The 22479-nt window shown below is 30.6% G+C and overlaps 1 protein-coding gene and 1 long non-coding RNA gene across 4 annotated transcripts in view; one reads left to right on the plus strand and one right to left on the minus strand.

Moving 5' to 3' along the window:
• Positions 1–22479, plus strand: part of LOC145938777 (uncharacterized) — a 431555-nt gene that overhangs the window by 407561 nt on the left and 1515 nt on the right. Inside the window, exons 1-3 of one of the 2 annotated variants that reach the window (XR_014425731.1) lie at positions 20383–20423; positions 20498–20644; positions 21293–21390. This is a non-coding gene — a long non-coding RNA (uncharacterized LOC145938777). Of the gene's footprint in view, positions 1–20382; positions 20424–20497; positions 20645–21292; positions 21417–22006; positions 22128–22479 lie in introns of those variants that run through there. The other variant, XR_014425730.1, reaches the window with a different exon arrangement.
• Positions 14032–20168, minus strand: Su(f) (cleavage stimulation factor subunit su(f)). 2 transcript variants are annotated; one of them, XM_083042365.1, is made up of 13 exons: positions 20024–20168; positions 19499–19690; positions 19276–19308; positions 17541–17638; positions 17143–17296; positions 16835–17068; positions 16279–16662; positions 15952–16198; positions 15775–15844; positions 15597–15693; positions 15259–15517; positions 15034–15168; positions 14033–14959 (listed from the first exon to the last, which is right to left on the minus strand). In XM_083042365.1, the coding sequence occupies exons 1-13, from the start codon at positions 20045–20047 to the stop codon at positions 14745–14747; spliced, it is 2142 nt and encodes a 713-aa protein (XP_082898491.1). In that variant the 5' UTR covers positions 20048–20168; the 3' UTR covers positions 14033–14744. The 2 variants fall into 2 exon arrangements, with proteins under 2 accessions (XP_082898490.1, XP_082898491.1); XM_083042364.1 differs by having other exon boundaries at positions 14032–14959; positions 15034–15517.

Consider the following 22479-nt stretch of genomic DNA (forward strand, 5'->3'; position numbering starts at 1 on the left):
TTATACATTTTAATAGTACATAGATTATAGAATCATTTGGTACCAAACAGACACCAGCGTACAAATTTTTTAACTTGATATACATGAAAAAAGGTTGCGTCGCATAGGGTCAGCGGTAAAAAGTCTCGATTTCCAATATTTTAAGACGAGCCAAAAATTCATCGATTATACATTTTAATATTACATTGATTATAGAATCATTTGGTACCAAACAGACACCAGCGTACAAATTTTTTAACTTGATATACATAAAATAAGGTTGCGTAGCATAGGGTCAGCGGTAAAAAGGATCGATTTCCAATATTTTAAGACGAGCCAAAAATTGATCGATTATACATTTTAATATTACATTGATTACAGAATCTTTTGGTACCAAACAGACACGAGCGTACAAATTTTTTAACTTGATATACATAAAATAAGATTGCGTCGCATAGGGTCAGCGTTAAAAAGTATCGATTTCCAATATTTTAAGACGAGCCAAAAATTCATCGATTATACATTTTAATATTACATTGATTACAGAATCTTTTCGTACCATGCAGACACCAGCGTACAAATTTTTTAACTTGATATACATAAAATAAAATTGCGTCGCAAGGGGTCAGCGGTAAAAAAGTATCGATTTCCAATATTTTGAGACGAGCCAAAAATTCATCCATTATACATTTTAATATTACATTGATTACAGAATCTTTTGGTACCATGCAGACACCAGCGTACAAACTTTTTCATTTGCTATACATAAATTAAGGATGCATCGCACAGGGTCCGCGTCAAAAAAGTATCAATTTCTAATATTTTAAGAGGAGCCAAAAATTCATCGATTATACATTTTAATAGTACATAGATTATAGAATCATTTGGTACCAAACAGACATTAGCGTACAAATTTTTTAACTTGATATACATAAAATAATATTGCGTCGCATAGGGTCAGCGTTAAAAAGTATCGATTTCCAATATTTAAAGACGAGCCAAAAATTCATCGATTATACATTTTAATATTACATTGATTACAGAATCTTTTCGTACCATGCAGACACCAGCGTACAAATTTTTTAACTTGATATACATAAAATAAGGTTGCGTCGCATAGGGTCAGCGGTAAAAAGTATCGATTTCCAATATTTTAAGACGAGCCAAAAATTCATCGATTATACATTTTAATATTACATTGATTATAGAATCATTTGGTACCAAACAGACAACAGCGTACAAACTTTTTCATTTGCTATACATAAATTAAGGATGCGTCGCATAGATTCAGCGGCAAAAAAGTATCGATTTCTAATATTTAAAGACGAGCCAAAAATTCATCGATTATACATTTTAATAGTACATTGATTACAGAATTATTTGGTACCAAGCAGACACCAGCGTACAAATTTTTTAATACAATAAACATAAAATAAGTATGCGTCGCACAGGGTCCGCGTCAAAAAAGTATCGATTTCCAATATTTTAAGACGAGCCAAAAATTCATCGATTATACATTTTAATAGTACATTGATTACAGAATCTTTTGGTACCAAGCAGACACCAGCGTACAAACATTTTCATTTGCTATACATAAATTAAGGATGCGTCGCATAGGGTCAGCGGCATAAATATATCGATTCCTAATATTTAAAGACGAGCCAAAAATTCATCGATTATACATTTTAATAGTACATAGATTATAGAATCATTTGGTACCAAACAGACACCAGCGTACAAATTTTTTAACTTGATATACATAAAAAAAGGTTGCGTCGCATAGGGTCAGCGGTAAAAAGTCTCGATTTCCAATATTTTAAGACGAGCCAAAAATTCATCGATTATACATTTTAATATTACATTGATTATAGAATCATTTGGTACCAAACAGACACCAGCGTACAAATTTTTTAACTTGATATACATAAAATAAGGTTGCGTAGCATAGGGTCAGCGGTAAAAAGGATCGATTTCCAATATTTTAAGACGAGCCAAAAATTGATCGATTATACATTTTAATATTACATTGATTACAGAATCTTTTGGTACCAAACAGACACCAGCGTACAAATTTTTTAACTTGATATACATAAAATAAGATTGCGTCGCATAGGGTCAGCGTTAAAAAGTATCGATTTCCAATATTTTAAGACGAGCCAAAAATTCATCGATTATACATTTTAATATTACATTGATTACAGAATCTTTTCGTACCATGCAGACACCAGCGTACAAATTTTTTAACTTGATATACATAAAATAAAATTGCGTCGCATGGGGTCAGCGGTAAAAAAGTATCGATTTCCAATATTTTGAGACGAGCCAAAAATTCATCGATTATACATTTTAATATTACATTGATTACAGAATCTTTTGTTACCATGCAGACACCAGCGTACGAATTTTTTAATACGATAAACATAAAATAAGGATGCATCGCACAGGGTCCGCGTCAAAAAAGTATCAATTTCTAATATTTTAAGAGGAGCCAAAAATTCATCGATTATACATTTTAATAGTACATAGATTATAGAATCATTTGGTACCAAACAGACATTAGCGTACAAATTTTTTAACTTGATATACATAAAATAATATTGCGTCGCATAGGGTCAGCGTTAAAAGGTATCGATTTCCAATATTTAAAGACGAGCCAAAAATTCATCGATTATACATTTTAATATTACATTGATTACAGAATCTTTTCGTACCATGCAGACACCAGCGTACAAATTTTTTAAATTGATATACATAAAATAAGGTTGCGTCGCATAGGGTCAGCGGTAAAAAGTCTCGATTTCCAATATTTTAAGACGAGCCAAAAATTCATCGATTATACATTTTAATATTACATTGATTATAGAATCATTTGGTACCAAACAGACAACAGCGTACAAACTTTTTCATTTGCTATACATAAATTAAGGATGCGTCGCATAGATTCAGCGGCAAAAAAGTATCGATTTCTAATATTTAAAGACGAGCCAAAAATTCATCGATTATACATTTTAATAGTACATTGATTACAGAATTATTTGGTACCAAGCAGACACCAGCGTACAAATTTTTTAATACAATAAACATAAAATAAGGATGCGTCGCACAGAGTCCGCGACAAAAAAGTACTAATTTCTAATATTTTAAGACGAGCCAAAAATTCATCGATTATACATTTTAATAGTACATAGATTACAGAATCTTTTGGTACCATGCAGACACCAGCGTACAAATTTTTTAACTTGATACACATAAAATAAGGTTGCGTCGCATAGGGTCAGCGGTAAAAAGTATCGATTTCCAATATTTTAAGACGAGCCAAAAATTCATCGATTATACATTTTAATATTACATTGATTACAGAATCTTTTCGTACCATGCAGACACCAGCGTACAAATTTTTTAATATGATAAACATAAAATAAGTATGCGTCGCACAGGGTCCGCGTCAAAAAAGTATCGATTTCCAATATTTTAAGACGAGCCAAAAATTCATCGATTATACATTTTAATAGTACATTGATTACAGAATCTTTTGGTACCAAGCAGACACCAGCGTACAAACATTTTCATTTGCTATATATAAATTAAGGATGCGTCGCATAGGGTCAGCGGCATAAATATATCGATTCCTAATATTTAAAGACGAGCCAAAAATTCATCGATTATACATTTTAATAGTACATAGATTATAGAATCATTTGGTACCAAACAGACACCAGCGTACAAATTTTTTAACTTGATATACATGAAAAAAGGTTGCGTCGCATAGGGTCAGCGGTAAAAAGTCTCGATTTCCAATATTTTAAGACGAGCCAAAAATTCATCGATTATACATTTTAATATTACATTGATTATAGAATCATTTGGTACCAAACAGACACCAGCGTACAAATTTTTTAACTTGATATACATAAAATAAGGTTGCGTAGCATAGGGTCAGCGGTAAAAAGGATCGATTTCCAATATTTTAAGACGAGCCAAAAATTGATCGATTATACATTTTAATATTACATTGATTACAGAATCTTTTGGTACCAAACAGACACCAGCGTACAAATTTTTTAACTTGATATACATAAAATAAGATTGCGTCGCATAGGGTCAGCGTTAAAAAGTATCGATTTCCAATATTTTAAGACGAGCCAAAAATTCATCGATTATACATTTTAATATTACATTGATTACAGAATCTTTTCGTACCATGCAGACACCAGCGTACAAATTTTTTAACTTGATATACATAAAATAAAATTGCGTCGCAAGGGGTCAGCGGTAAAAAAGTATCGATTTCCAATATTTTGAGACGAGCCAAAAATTCATCCATTATACATTTTAATATTACATTGATTACAGAATCTTTTGGTACCATGCAGACACCAGCGTACAAATTTTTTAATACGATAAACATAAAATAAGGATGCATCGCACAGGGTCCGCGTCAAAAAAGTATCAATTTCTAATATTTTAAGAGGAGCCAAAAATTCATCGATTATACATTTTAATAGTACATAGATTATAGAATCATTTGGTACCAAACAGACATTAGCGTACAAATTTTTTAACTTGATATACATAAAATAATATTGCGTCGCATAGGGTCAGCGTTAAAAAGTATCGATTTCCAATATTTAAAGACGAGCCAAAAATTCATCGATTATACATTTTAATATTACATTGATTACAGAATCTTTTCGTACCATGCAGACACCAGCGTACAAATTTTTTAACTTGATATACATAAAATAAGGTTGCGTCGCATAGGGTCAGCGGTAAAAAGTATCGATTTCCAATATTTTAAGACGAGCCAAAAATTCATCGATTATACATTTTAATATTACATTGATTATAGAATCATTTGGTACCAAACAGACAACAGCGTACAAACTTTTTCATTTGCTATACATAAATTAAGGATGCGTCGCATAGATTCAGCGGCAAAAAAGTATCGATTTCTAATATTTAAAGACGAGCCAAAAATTCATCGATTATACATTTTAATAGTACATTGATTACAGAATTATTTGGTACCAAGCAGACACCAGCGTACAAATTTTTTAATACAATAAACATAAAATAAGGATGCGTCGCACAGAGTCCGCGACAAAAAAGTACTAATTTCTAATATTTTAAGACGAGCCAAAAATTCATCGATTATACATTTTAATAGTACATAGATTACAGAATCTTTTGGTACCATGCAGACACCAGCGTACAAATTTTTTAACTTGATACACATAAAATAAGGTTGCGTCGCATAGGGTCAGCGGTAAAAAGTCTCGATTTCCAATATTTTAAGACGAGCCAAAAATTCATCGATTATACATTTTAATATTACATTGATTATAGAATCATTTGGTACCAAACAGACACCAGCGTACAAATTTTTTAACTTAATATACATAAAATAAAGTTGCGTCGCATAGGGTCAGCGGTAAAAAGTATCGATTTCCAATATTTTAAGACGAGCCAAAAATTCATCGATTATACATTTTAATATTACATTGATTACAGAATCTTTTGGTACCATGCAGACACTAGCGTACAAATTTTTTAATACGATAAACATAAAATAAGATTGCGTCGCACAGGGTCCGCGTCAAAAAAGTATCGATTTCTAATATTTTAAGACGAGCCAAAAATTCATCGATTATACATTTTACTAGTACATTGATTACAGAATCTTTTGGTACCAAGCAGACACCAGCGTACAAACATTTTCATTTGCTATACATAAATTAAGGATGCGTCGCATAGATTCAGCGGCAAAAAAGTATCGATTTCTAATATTTAAAGACGAGCCAAAAATTCATCGATTATACATTTTAATAGTACATTGATTACAGAATTATTTGGTACCAAGCAGACACCAGCGTACAAATTTTTTAATACAATAAACATAAAATAAGGATGCGTCGCACAGAGTCCGCGACAAAAAAGTACTAATTTCTAATATTTTAAGACGAGCCAAAAATTCATCGATTATACATTTTAATAGTACATAGATTACAGAATCTTTTGGTACCATGCAGACACCAGCGTACAAATTTTTTAACTTGATACACATAAAATAAGGTTGCGTCGCATAGGGTCAGCGGTAAAAAGTATCGATTTCCAATATTTTAAGACGAGCCAAAAATTCATCGATTATACATTTTAATATTACATTGATTACAGAATCTTTTCGTACCATGCAGACACCAGCGTACAAATTTTTTAATATGATAAACATAAAATAAGTATGCGTCGCACAGGGTCCGCGTCAAAAAAGTATCGATTTCCAATATTTTAAGACGAGCCAAAAATTCATCGATTATTCATTTTAATAGTACATTGATTACAGAATCTTTTGGTACCAAGCAGACACCAGCGTACAAACATTTTCATTTGCTATACATAAATTAAGGATGCGTCGCATAGGGTCAGCGGCATAAATATATCGATTCCTAATATTTAAAGACGAGCCAAAAATTCATCGATTATACATTTTAATAGTACATAGATTATAGAATCATTTGGTACCAAACAGACACCAGCGTACAAATTTTTTAACTTGATATACATAAAAAAAGGTTGCGTCGCATAGGGTCAGCGGTAAAAAGTCTCGATTTCCAATATTTTAAGACGAGCCAAAAATTCATCGATTATACATTTTAATATTACATTGATTATAGAATCATTTGGTACCAAACAGACACCAGCGTACAAATTTTTTAACTTGATATACATAAAATAAGGTTGCGTAGCATAGGGTCAGCGGTAAAAAGGATCGATTTCCAATATTTTAAGACGAGCCAAAAATTCATCGATTATACATTTTAATATTACATTGATTACAGAATCTTTTGGTACCAAACAGACACCAGCGTACAAATTTTTTAACTTGATATACATAAAATAAGATTGCGTCGCATAGGGTCAGCGTTAAAAAGTATCGATTTCCAATATTTTAAGACGAGCCAAAAATTCATCGATTATACATTTTAATATTACATTGATTACAGAATCTTTTCGTACCATGCAGACACCAGCGTACAAATTTTTTAACTTGATATACATAAAATAAAATTGCGTCGCATGGGGTCAGCGGTAAAAAAGTATCGATTTCCAATATTTTGAGACGAGCCAAAAATTCATCGATTATACATTTTAATATTACATTGATTACAGAATCTTTTGGTACCATGCAGACACCAGCGTACAAATTTTTTAATACGATAAACATAAAATAAGGATGCATCGCACAGGGTCCGCGTCAAAAAAGTATCAATTTCTAATATTTTAAGAGGAGCCAAAAATTCATCGATTATACATTTTAATAGTACATAGATTATAGAATCATTTGGTACCAAACAGACATTAGCGTACAAATTTTTTAACTTGATATACATAAAATAATATTGCGTCGCATAGGGTCAGCGTTAAAAAGTATCGATTTCCAATATTTAAAGACGAGCCAAAAATTCATCGATTATACATTTTAATATTACATTGATTACAGAATCTTTTCGTACCATGCAGACACCAGCGTACAAATTTTTTAACTTGATATACATAAAATAAGGTTGCGTCGCATAGGGTCAGCGGTAAAAAGTATCGATTTCCAATATTTTAAGACGAGCCAAAAATTGATCGATTATACATTTTAATATTACATTGATTATAGAATCATTTGGTACCAAACAGACAACAGCGTACAAACTTTTTCATTTGCTATACATAAATTAAGGATGCGTCGCATAGATTCAGCGGCAAAAAAGTATCGATTTCTAATATTTAAAGACGAGCCAAAAATTCATCGATTATACATTTTAATAGTACATTGATTACAGAATTATTTGGTACCAAGCAGACACCAGCGTACAAATTTTTTAATACAATAAACATAAAATAAGGATGCGTCGCACAGAGTCCGCGACAAAAAAGTACTAATTTCTAATATTTTAAGACGAGCCAAAAATTCATCGATTATACATTTTAATAGTACATAGATTACAGAATCTTTTGGTACCATGCAGACACCAGCGTACAAATTTTTTAACTTGATACACATAAAATAAGGTTGCGTCGCATAGGGTCAGCGGTAAAAAGTCTCGATTTCCAATATTTTAAGACGAGCCAAAAATTCATCGATTATACATTTTAATATTACATTGATTATAGAATCATTTGGTACCAAACAGACACCAGCGTACAAATTTTTTAACTTAATATACATAAAATAAAGTTGCGTCGCATAGGGTCAGCGGTAAAAAGTATCGATTTCCAATATTTTAAGACGAGCCAAAAATTCATCGATTATACATTTTAATATTACATTGATTACAGAATCTTTTGGTACCATGCAGACACTAGCGTACAAATTTTTTAATACGATAAACATAAAATAAGATTGCGTCGCACAGGGTCCGCGTCAAAAAAGTATCGATTTCTAATATTTTAAGACGAGCCAAAAATTCATCGATTATACATTTTACTAGTACATTGATTACAGAATCTTTTGGTACCAAGCAGACACCAGCGTACAAACATTTTCATTTGCTATACATAAATTAAGGATGCGTCGCATAGGGTCAGCGGCATAAATATATCGATTCCTAATATTTAAAGACGAGCCAAAAATTCATCGATTATACATTTTAATATTACATTGATTACAGAATCTTTTCGTACCATGCAGACACCAGCGTACAAATTTTTTAACTTGATATACATAAAATAAGGTTGCGTCGCATAGGGTCAGCGGTAAAAAGTATCGATTTCCAATATTTTAAGACGAGCCAAAAATTCATCGATTATACATTTTAATATTACATTGATTATAGAATCATTTGGTACCAAACAGACAACAGTGTACAAACTTTTTCATTTGCTATACATAAATTAAGGATGCGTCGCATAGATTCAGCGGCAAAAAAGTATCGATTTCTAATATTTAAAGACGAGCCAAAAATTCATCGATTATACATTTTAATATTACATTGATTACAGAATCTTTTCGTACCATGCAGACACCAGCGTACAAATTTTTTAATATGATAAACATAAAATAAATATGCGTCGCACAGGGTCCGCGTCAAAAAAGTATCGATTTCTAATATTTTAAGACGAGCCAAAAATTCATCGATTATACATTTTAATAGTACATTGATTACAGAATCTTTTGGTACCAAGCAGACACCAGCGTACAAACATTTTCATTTGCTATACATAAATTAAAGATGCGTCGCATAGGGTCAGCGGCATAAATATATCGATTCCTAATATTTAAAGACGAGCCAAAAATCATCGATTATACATTTTAATAGTACATTGATTACAGAATTATTTGGTACCATGCAGACACCAGCGTACAAATTTTTTAATACAATAAACATAAAATAAGGATGCGTCGCTTAGGGTCCGCGTCAAAAAAGTACTAATTTCTAATATTTTAAGAAGAGCAAAAAATTCATCGATTATACATTTTAATAGTACATAGATTACAGAATCTTTTGGTACCATGCAGACACCAGCGTACAAATTTTTTAACTTGATATACATAAAATAAGGATGCGTCGCATAGGGTCAGCGGCATAAATGTATCAATTTCTAATATTTTAAGACGAGCCAAAAATTCATCGATTATACATTTTAATAGTACATTGATTACAGAATCATTTGTTACCAAACAGACACCAGCGTACAAATTTTTTAACTTGATATACATAAAATAAGGATGCGTCGCATAGGGTCAGCGGCATAAATGTATCAATTTCTAATATTTTAAGACGAGCCAAAAATTCATCGATTATACATTTTAATAGTACATTGATTACAGAATCATTTGTTACCAAACAGACACCAGCGTACAAATTTTTTAACTTGATATACATAAAATAAGGTTGCGTCGCATAGGGTCAGCGGCAAAAAGTATCGATTTCCAATATTTTAAGACGAGCCAAAAATTGATCGATTATACATTTTAATATTACATTGATTACAGAATCTTTTGGTACCAAACATACACCAGCGTACAAATTTTTTAACTTGATATACATAAAGTATGGTTGCGTCGCATAGGGTCAGCGGTAAAAAGTATCGATTTCCAATATTTTAAGACGAGCCAAAAATTCATCGTATATATATTTCAATAGTGTATTGTTTGCAGATTATCTTTGTACCATAAGGATACCAGCGTACTACCTTTTTGGTCCAATATACGTTATATAAATCTGCGCCGTATGGGATTTGCGGCTTAAAAATTTTAATTTTGATATTTCAAAACGTGCAAAAAATTAATCTTATATACATTTTAACAGTACATTGTCTGCACATTATTACGAATTATGCGTGACTGCATGCATATATCGCGGTAATATATGTCGAAACTCATTTCTACTGCGCTTTCGGAATTCGAATTATATCAAGATTATCGAAAAGTGTCGGACGAAATATATTTGTGACTCTAATTAAGAAAATAATTTTTGTTTAAAAATTATATCTACGAAACCTTAATTGTAAATTTGTATTCATGTCTCACTTCTATTCTTAATTTAATAAATATACTACTTCTTAATTAAATAAATATATTAGAAAATATTAATATAGTAAGGTAATTAAATTTTAAAATAGTAATATGTTATAAAAATTAAAATAGCAATATATTGTAAATATTATGTTGTAATATCTTATCCTCGATTAATATTTTTGTTACAGAAATCAGCTGATTAAAACGTTAATTTGCTAATTAATTTTTAAAATAAGAATATGTTATAACATTTAAAATAATATGTTTTAAATAATGTAATATATAATTCCTTAAACTCGATTAATATTTATAACAGCTATCAGCTGATTTCTGTTAAAAAATATTAATCGAGTTTAAGGAATTATATATTATTTTAATTTTTATAACATATTTTTATTTTAAAATTTAATTGGCAATGTAATGCTTTAATCATCTGATTTCTGTAAAAAAATATTAATGAAGTTTAAACAAACTTTATATAAATACATCATACTTTTTTTAATAAAATCGAGGAATGGCATAACGCGCGCTTGTGTTATTCTAGTCTTTTTCTAAAAAAGACATATTAAGTCGATTCTCGCAAGTATTGTTGCCTCTTTTCCGCAAAAATATTAATCAAAATTTAAAGTATTATAACATATTATTTAAAACATGTCATTATTTTATTTAATTTTATTTTGGACTAACTGTCAAACTGCTAACTGCTAACCCTCACGATGACAGCCTCTTCATGCTACAAATATAACACATAAGGCGAATGTCAAAAATATTAATCAAGTTTAAAGTATTATAACATATTATTTAAAACATATTATTATTTTATTTTATTTTATTTTGGACTAACTGTCAAACTGCTAACTGCTAACCCTCGTGATGACAGCCTTTCGATGCTACGAATATAACACACAACGCGAATCGATAGAGAGCCAATCAGCATCGCGGAAAAGCGACAACAACGTCAATAACATGCCTTTTTTAGAAAGGGGATTCTATGCAGATTTCTCTTATAACAAACAGATTCGAGCGTACAAATTTTTTCGTTTAATACACATAGTATAATTCTTCGTTATATAGGGTTCGCGTTAATAAAGTATCAATTTTTAATATTTTAAAGAGGGGCAAAAATTAATCGATTGTTTTTTTTAATAGTACATTATATGCAGATTATTTCTGTACCAAATAAAATCGAGCCTACAAATTTTTTCATTTAATACACATAATATGAATCTGAGTTTTGATGGGTTCGCGGCTATAAAGACTTTTAATATTTTTAAAAAAACCAAAAATTAATATTTTATATATTTCAACAGTGTATTGTTGTAGATTATTTTGGTACCATATAAGCATACAAGCGTACAAACTTCTTGAGCTAATATACGTAAAATGAATCCGCGCCGTATTGTGTCCGCGGCTAAAAAATTTTAATTTTTAATAGTTTAAAACGCGCCAAAAATTATTCGTTTATATATTTCAACAGTACATTGTGTGCAGATTATTGTGGTACCAAGAGCAAACGAGCCTACAAACTTTTTGATATAATATAGGTAATATTAATCTGCGCCGTATGGGATTCGCGGCGATAAAATTTCGATTTTCAATATTTTAAATCGAGCCAAAAATTATTCGTTTATGTATTTCAACACTACATAGTGTGCAGATTTTGATGGTACCATCAGCATACCAGCGTACAAACTTTTTGATCTAATATACGTAATTGAATTGTGCGCCGTATTGGGTCCGCGGCTTAAAAATTTAATTTTTAATAGTTTAAAATGCGCCAAAAATTATTTGTTTATATATTTCAACAGTACATTGTGTGCCGATTATTGTGGTACCAAGAGCAAACGAGCCTATAAACTTTTTGATTTAATATACGTAATATTAATCTGCGCCGTATGGAATTCGCGGCGATAAAATTTCGATTTTCATTATTTTAAATCGAGCCAAAAATTATTCGTTTATGTATTTCAACACTACATAGTGTGCAGATTTTGATGGTACCATCTGCATACCAGCCTACAAACTTTTTGGTTATTTAATATAACGCAAAACGGAAATCGAAGCAACTAATCAACATCGCGAAATAAAGCAACAATACTTGCAAGAATCGACTTAGCAGGCCTTTTTTAAAAAGAGACTAGAACAAAACAAGCGTGCGCGTTGCGCGCTTTTGTATTCAAAGTTTAAACGTTTTTCGTGAAAATTAAGGCCTGTGTAAGTCGTAGAACATTTTCTGTGGGCGCGTTTTAAAGGTCTCTTCAAGGCCTATAAAATGAGCACAAAGAAAATGTTCAACGACTTACACAGGCCTTAATTTTTAAATTCAAACTTTAAACGTTTTTCGCGAAAATTAAGGCCTGTGTAAGTCGTAGAACATTTTCTGTGGGCGCGTTTTAAAGGTCTTTTCAAGGCCTACAAAATGAGCCCAAAGAAAATGTTCTACGACTTACAGGCCTTAATTTTTTATTAAAAGTTTAAACGGTTTTTGCGAAAATTAAGATCTGTGTAAGTCGTAGAACACTTTCTGTGGGCGCGTTTTAGAGATCTCTTCAAGGCCTACAAAATGAGTCCAAAGAAAATGTTCTATGACTTACACAGACCTTAATTTTTTAATTCAAAGTTTAAAGGTTTATTGCAGAAAATGTTTTAGGCCGTATATAGGACTTAATTTTCTCAAAAAACGTTAAACTTTGGTTGCAAAAATTAAAGCCTGCATAAGTCCTAGAACATTTTCTGTAGACTCGTTTGTAGACCTTGAAGAGACTTTTAAAACGCGCCCACAGAAAATGTTCTAGGCCTTATAGAGGCCTTAATTTATTAAGTTTTTGTTATCAAAATTACCAGAATTTCATCTAGAAATAAATAAAAAAAAGACGAATAAAATACGTCAGTTACGTCAGATTTTTGTTTCACATTAGCGTCACGAAATTCTTGAATTCTTGGCAAATTAATTTTTTTTTTTATTAAGCAATTTGTTGAAACGTTGACAAACTAATGCGGTTTCGTGCAGATTTCGGTCGTTTATCAAGTTTTCGGTGCAGGTCTAACTGCGGACACTAACTATTTTCAAAGCCCGCAGCCCAATTTACCGTTAACCCAAGGGGGCCATTACCAGCCACTCGAACTAGGAATAGTGATCAAAGTTTAATTGCACCCTTATCGTAAAGTTGTACCTGCTAACAAAGTCTACCTTACCCGCGAGAAGCGCTGATGACGAGAACTATTTACTTCATTGTGGCGTTAATATCTCCAATTTGTTAATTGGACCACATTATACATCGAATAAATTTCTGACTATATTTCAAAGCAAGAAATGAATTAATATCAATGACAAAAAGAAAAATTTTTATCAATATTAAAATTCCATTTTAGATAGCGAATGATAGTTACACGCGTGTATTTTGGATTTCTATATATACATATATATCAGTTTCTATTAGTAAAACGCGACATTGATAAAATTTAAATAGAAATAGGTATAAACAGTTATTATAAGATAAAATAATTTAATATCACGTTTATTGGTCCTGTACGATAAATTACATATATTTAAATATGAATATTGATCAGTTTAAAATTAAAAATATTAAATGCGATCCCAATAACAATAGTTACAACAAAAATTGTACGCAGATTGAATACAGCAAAATCACTTTACCATGATTATTTTATTCCCTAATCTCATTATATTTTGGATAATATCTGTCTCAATCTGATAGATCCAAAATTGTAGATAGATTTAGAGAATATGAATCACAGAAATTTGCCTATTTATATGAACAGCATTTCCTCTTTTGTATTTTTTTATATATCAATACAATTTATTTGAAAAATAATATATATTATTTTATATTTTAGTCTCATTATATAATTATAGATTATAATACTAATCTTACATTGATGAGGAATAATACAGCAAACATTCGATTGCATTTCTATCGAATTATTTTTAATTTTATGAACAATTGCATGTATATGAAGGATATAAAGTTAAGATGCAAATGTAGTTCTGAAATTTCAGAAGAGCAGATTCCTGAGTACACAGTACTCGAAATATCGTGCACAGTGTCACATAAGGAATTTAATAAACGTACACATATAACGTATATCTCGCGAATGTAGTAAGTCCAATGTTTTCCGACAGTTAGCGATGGTCGCGCAAAAAAGTGAAATGATAAAAATATTATATATCTACGCCGACGTCGGATCCCCATATTCGTATCATATTCACATATTTGTATCATTTATTCTCTTTTGTTCATTTGACTCTCTTCTGTTGTCTTTGGCGGTAAATATCATTTACAGGCGGAGGTGGTAAATCTTCCTCCTCGCTATCGTCACCACCTAATCGTGTTCGTCTTCGTTTAGATCCGATGCTCATGCCATCATTACTTTCATCGACGATCCAGTGTACAGATTTCGCGAGATCGAACAGTTTTGTATCGCATCCATTATCCGCCACAGGCAATGGAGCTGTAAAGAATTTAGAATAAGAATTAAATAACACATGACGTTCGAAAAAGATTTGTAAGCATGAACATAAGTACCGTGATCAGGTAATTGAATTCTACTAAAAACATCCATAAGTAAATCAACGGCAACAAATGGGCCCCTGAAGCAACCAGGTGGGGGTAATATGGTGCACAATTGAGCTGCAGCCGGTGGTAACGGAAAGGAACCGCCTACGCAACAAGAATGTAAAAAAAAAATATATATATATCTCGCTACTTGTATTTGATTATATAAAAATTCAGATACATTCAAAAACATACCTGGTACCGGATGTTCACCAGGCAGAGGATTCACTTTCGGTTTATACGGGATCATTTGCGTCAAGTCGGGTCTGGGTAAAGCGGCAATTGCTTCTTCTGGATCAGGTACACGGGGTATAGTGCCAATGGAGTTTCTAGCAACGCTAGATACCTCCATGTATCCAATTGATCTCAGTTCCATAGGTGTGCATGGATACAAATCCAAGAATTTATATCTATCCACTAACTGAGCAGTCTCTTTGCCTTCAAATTCTTTAATCTGAAACAGACAGTAGCGATTTTTTTATGAGCGATAATTATATATTACATATCGTTAATATATAACATAAGCTACGTACCTTTTCCAATACTGCGCTTCGTCTTTTCTCAACTTTGACGATACTAGCTAGATCGCCAATATTAGATTCGAATTCCAAGAAACGATTCCAAATATCTCTAAAAAATTAATTATTTGTTAAACAAATAAAATTTACAATTATGATAAAGTAGCGAAATGTGCTTATTAAATGTACATACACTGATTTTTCTGGCTCTAAGCTACCAGAAGATAATACTCTCTCGAAAAGAACTCTTGTGTTGTTATCCTCTGCAATAATAACATATATAATAGTTATTTGGAACAGCGATATTATATATCTAAAATTAAAAAATTATATAAAAAGTTATATAATTTTCTTATACACACTTTCTTACCATTTAAATGTGACAAATAATCTATGTAACAAAGAATATAGTCCGGATTATCCCCAAATTTCTTTAAGCCTAATTCAAATATACGGAATGCTATGTTTTTATCTTTAGTACAGTAATATTCCATTAACGCAGCAGCGACGTAAACGTGATGTTTACATCTTGTGTCTTCTCGTGCTCGTTTAAATACTGTCCTCGCAGATTTTATACCCTCGGCTCTTCTTGCAAATTTCATATATTGCACATATGCCTGTAAAACAAGATATTTTATTTTATAACATAGTTCACAACATAATTATATAACGCATAAATATATTCATATAAACCAACCAAGGTAGGATCTATATCAAGTATATCAAGAAATTTTTGATATATCTGATGCACTTTTTCGTATTTCACTCTACCCTCTTCGAAGTCCGCGTGTGCGAAATACAGTAGCATATTCTTCGATAATAATGTGTTTGTTGCTCTCTCAAACATAGTAGCGGCCTCGTCACTGAGATTCTTAGCTGCATTCACGTCACCTTTTTCCGTCAATATCTTAGAACTCAATTCTAGGAAGTGCGCCGCTTGATGCCATACTGCAGGATGATGACCCAAACACAAAAGACACTGCTCGATCGCGAACATAACTCTGCGAGCAACGAGTGATGTATCTTCTGTTCTTAAAGGATTACTGCGTTCCCATGCAATATATTTCTTCCATAATTCCACCTGAACGAAAATACATCAATATTACATACTCTATATATATATATATATATATATATTTCTATCTATATATATTTCCAGTATCAATTGCAATATATATATATTGCAATTGATACTGGAAATTGATTTTAATAATAAAAAAAGTAATATCCTAAATAAGATGCAATATAAATACTTGTTTAACTTCTTCGGGATGACCGGTTGGTGGGACGCTGGGCGCACTTCGATTCAAACCTCTCGTAACCGCTTCCAATTCTTTAGCAACGCGTCTTGCATTCATGTAATCCCTAGATCTTTCAATTGCCATTTTCTCTGCAATTATTGGATTAATATTCTGCTCAAATGCCATGTAATCTTTCCATAATTGCTCCATGTTGATCATGGGATTGATAACACCTCGTTGATAAACCTATAATTAATTATTATAGATTACTTGAAAATTATATTTTATTATATAATTTTTTTTATCAAATAATGCATTACCTTTCGCACAGCACTGATTTTCTGATTTTCAGCATATGATCCGACTGCTTCCACACTCTTCAAAAACATGACGTAATCATTCCAAATGCTATATGAATGTATATCCATCCCAATTTTATCTAATGCAAAGTCATATGCCTGTGCCATTTTCTCTCTAAAAAAATGTTACAATTAATTTCTTTTACCTTGCAATGAAACAAAGCAATGATTAAAAGAAAATAAGCATCTGCAAACTATTATTAAATTCTTATCCATATGCTTATAATGGCGATTAATTAAAAAAAAATAAAGAATGAAAAAAAAGAATGATAAAAGAATGAAAAAAATAGAAAATATATAAAAAGTAAAGAATGTATTTGTTTATTTAATTACGAATCAAAATAGATCCATATACTTACTTATATGTAGTTAGACTCGCTTTGGTTTCTTTGACATAAGAAAGATACAGTTTCCACAATTCAATATTTAAAATTTTCATGAGGCACCTTTGGAAAAGCTGTTAGACAAAAGAGATATTTTAGAAATATTGTAGCAGCTAGCAATCATAAATATAAAAATTTATTCAAGCTCCCCGTCTCCTAAAGGAAGATATATATGTATTGTATATATCTCTACCAAATTTTACTTACCCATAAAGGCAAGTTTTATTTATACACATAGTTAAACATTTATAATGCATAAATCACGGGATTGTACATTTATGTTGTAAGAAATAACAGGCAGAATTTATTAAGAAAATTTTTAATAATACAGTCATTATAATAAAAACAGTATGTATAAAATAGGATAAATAATAATGCACCAATGCATCAATTGAGAATAGTTTATTATATAAATATGATTTATTAGTAATAATGAGAGAGATATTCTTTATATTTTATATATTTTATATATAAACATATATATTATATATATGTATTGTTATATATAACATAAGTATGCCCCACAAAATAAAAAATTTATTTATTTTCTGCATGTGGGGCCAATTATAGAAGATTGACCTATGCGGGATCCGGAAATGAATGATCCCAAGACATTATAAAAAAAATTAAGACAACGTGAAGCAGCATAAGATGATAAAGGAGAATTTGCTAATATTAAAGTACTAAAATATTTTAAAACAAATGAATAAAAACAATATATTTATGTTAAAAATATTTAATTATGCGTGAACATTTTATCACCTTATGCTACTTCTAAAAGTGTTCGCAATATTTGAGTTTTTATCTATGTCAGATTATCTCAAATATTGCTAAGAGGAAGGGAAAATAGAACTTCACATACTCTTGATAAAAAATTTCTGATCGGATAAAACATTATAAGATATTCCTCAAGGTACAGATTCGATCTGATTGAGGATTTGATGTCATCTAAGTATCGACTCGAATCATTATTTATTATAAATGACTACTTGCTTTGCAATATTTATATATAATACCTTTTAGCACAAATAAAAATATATATTGCAGGAAGGAATACAAGGCTATTATATTCAGAAAGTTGTCTTCTTTAGATCATATTTTGTACACTACAGTAATTATTATTTTCAATGAATAAACTTTATAACAAGTAGATAAGAATGTAGCCAAAGAAAACAACCTCCCAAACATATTAACAGATTGATTATTAATCAATGAAATAATTGGCTTATGGTGAAATAGTTTTTTATTCACCTCACATAATATGCAAAGTGCTTAGAAGATCACATTATATGATAATATTTGGACATTGCATGTTAGTAATATCCTAAAATTCTAGCCTGTTATGCTACAGCGACAAAAGAAAACAGAAATATTTCATTCCATAAAAGCAGTATAATAAAATAATTAACTCTATAAAACGCGTGTACTGAGTTAAATAAAAATGACATAAGAATCGCATACAAAATATCATTCTTTTATATTCGCGGATATAAGATTAATTATAATTAAAAGAACCAACTTTTTCGTACTTTAATTTATGACACATTTTATGGTATTTTATATGTATGCTTACTTTATTTATCTGCATAATATGAGTTTTCTGTGTCATTTTTTTACTATTTTTAGGAATATGGAGCTAATTTTTAATAATATATAAATATATACATAAACTTTTCACTAAATATATAAATTCATATAATTAATAACATACCTTTTCCACCTTTTCAAAGTTCCGCATTTTCATCTAGAGAAAAAAATAAGAAATATACAGATCAATATCAACACAATGACACATAATAAATTCTTTTTAACAAAATAATTTCAAGTATAATATTTATTAATTTTTTAATCCTTTTTATATATTGAAATATATAGTGTTACATTCAATTTTTATAATTATTTTTACTTTATAAAATCTTTTTTTGTCCAATTACCTCCTGTTCTATGTAAATTTTCCAATAACGTCCAGCTGATGGAAATACTGAAACCAGTTTTTCAAACACTGGTCTCACTTCTGTAATCGGTCTATTCTGTGCCTCCCTTATAAGAACGCTCCATGCCTCCAGGTCATACGGTGATTCATCGACTGTCTTCTGAGCACGTTGTAACTTTTCATTTCCCCAATCCTAGAAATCCAAAGAAATTTCAATATATATGTATAAAACTTCCATGCATAATTAAAATTATATATATACATATATAATGCGATCATTTATAATGTAAAATGCAGTGTGAGCATGAATGTTCTTTTTTCCTATAGCATTTTGTAAGCTTAGAATAGAGAATTTCACCATAATGCATTACAATCAATATTTCTTAAACAAATTAGAGGGGGAAAGATTGATGTAAAAATTAATGAGATGAACTTTTTATGTTAATTGGTAATTAACAACCAGGCCTTGTGGAAAACAAGGTTAGGATGCAAGCAGATCGGAAAATCGAGACACGTAGCTACTTACAAATTCTGTTTTCTCTTCTGTCATTTTATTTCCTCGTCTTGGCCGATTGTACGCAAGATCTGTAAAAAAAATTCACCCGCGAAAAAAGAATTATTATATTCCAAATCACTCACTACACGAAATCGTTACGGAGTAACTTGCCCGAACATAGAGTAAATTGTACATACATATATACCATATATACAAGACGAGAAACGTACGCGCAGCGTCCTCTGCACACACAATGCGGCAACGCGCTAGGGAAAAAACACTAGAGTCTCAGCGACCAATCAAACTTCAGCTTTCCCATGAATCCTCGATACATGCGATGAATAATCGATTGTTTCGTGGTCGATCTATTACAATCAGTAGAACTTTAAACTACGACACATCGACAGGAGACACGTCTATGGCTGCGCAGGTAAGAACTAATAATTTGTAAAATGTGATAATTAGATTGATTGAGTCTCATAATTATGTGATTCTTGTGTGCAGCGAGTGCAAAAAGAAGAAAGACCGCCCCCGGGTGGGCTCGAACCACCAACCTTTCGGTTAACAGCCGAACGCGCTAGCCGATTGCGCCACGGAGGCGATTTAATTTCTGGGTCGCGGTTGTCCGAGAGAAAGAAAACGGCCCGGAAGGTATTCCTTCATATTTCATATAAAAGTCAAATTGATGATTTCTTTTTCATTTATATTGGGTGCGTATTTATACGTATATTTATATCTCGCAAAATATTTTTCGTATAAAAATAATAATATCTGACAATGCTATTAAAGAGAGCCTTGAAGTAGGCAACAACTATTGCAACTGCATTCCATATTGTGAAGGGCAATCTATATTTTCTATACATTTCTATGCTTGTTACATGCGCGCGCGACAGTATTGAAAATCGCATATAATAATTTTGCGCGGTTAATCTATGTTTTGTTATATGTTAGCGGTTTCTCATAAACGGTCAGTTCAAATGTTCAGTTAATGGTAGCGAGCTAAGTGTAAATGTGAGTTAAAGAAAGAGGAAATCTCCGCGTATACGAGATAATTGTTAAGTAGTAGCGAAAGAATGTAAGAAATGAGATAATTGATAAGAAGGTAATGCATCTCATACAACAATCTCATACCGCACGCTCGTCTTAACGTTATTAATATTTATTTTTCAGATATTTGCGTGAATAATATTCACACTTCTTTTCAAGTTTGAATTGATTATAAATGAAATATTATCTTTGCTACATTAATTTTCTTTATTTTTCGACAAAATTAACCTTGTACATTCTATCATGTTTCAGGTTATCGAACCGAGAGTTGCAAAGTACTATCGTCTGAGAGAGAGAACGTCAGTCACAACCTAATTAAACATACTAATGAGTACGATTTCGCTAATCAATTTCGCAGCTTTTATTCTGATATCAGGTACATAATATCCTGTCACGATATTGTTTTATATTGAAAATCACATATAAGTTTTGCGCGATTAATCTATGTTCTATTATATATTAACAATATCTCATAAACGTTTAGTTCAAATATTCAGTTAATGATAGTAAGCTAATTGTAAAATAAAGAAACAGAAAATCTCCGCATATACGAAATAATTGTAAAGTGTGAGGGAAAGAATATAAGAAATATTTGTAAAAAGATAATGCATCTCATTAAACGACGTTTAATGAGATGCATTATCTTTTTACAAATATTTCTTATATTCTTTCCCTGACACTTTACAATTATTTCGTATATGCGGAGATTTCCTGTTTCTTTATTTTACACTTAATATTTAATTATAACTAATTCAAATTTGAAATAAAATTATAAAAAATATTTACAAAAATATCTGAAAAATAAATATTAATAACGATTAATATTTATTTTTCAGATATTTTTGTAAATATTATTTATACTTTTATTTCAAATTTGAATTGGTTATAAATCAAATATTATCTTTGCTAAATTAATTTTCTTTATTTTTCAACAAAATTAACCTTGTACATACTATTATGTTTCAGATTATCGAAGCGAGAGTTGCAAAGTACTATCGTCTGAAAGAGAAAACGTCAATCACAACCGAATCAAACATACGATGTGATTTCGCTAATCAATTTCGCAGCTTTTATTCTGATATCACAGGTACATAAATATCCATTGTCACAATATTATTTTATTCAAAATCCAAGCGATTCCCATCATTTTATCGATAACATAATGACATTGTTGCTGGGAAAAAATTATTTTAACTTCAAGAGAAATAACAAAGAGTCACTCTGTATATAAACTTTGAGATTAAATCAAGATTACCTTGAAAAAAAAAGAAAATATATATATATATATACTATATATCAAATAGAATTTATATCAAAATTATTGTGTTAACGATAAATCAAATATTTGAGACATATTTTAAGGAATATAAAAACAGAACTCTCTCTCTTTTTCTTTCTCTCTTTTCTCGTACTCCGCACTTTGTTAAAAATAATCACAT

This window comes from Prenolepis imparis, unplaced genomic scaffold, assembly GCF_030444845.1.
Source record: "Prenolepis imparis isolate NDT839.2.m4 unplaced genomic scaffold, iyPreImpa1.0 SCAF_7, whole genome shotgun sequence".
NCBI lineage: Eukaryota > Metazoa > Arthropoda > Insecta > Hymenoptera > Formicidae > Prenolepis > Prenolepis imparis.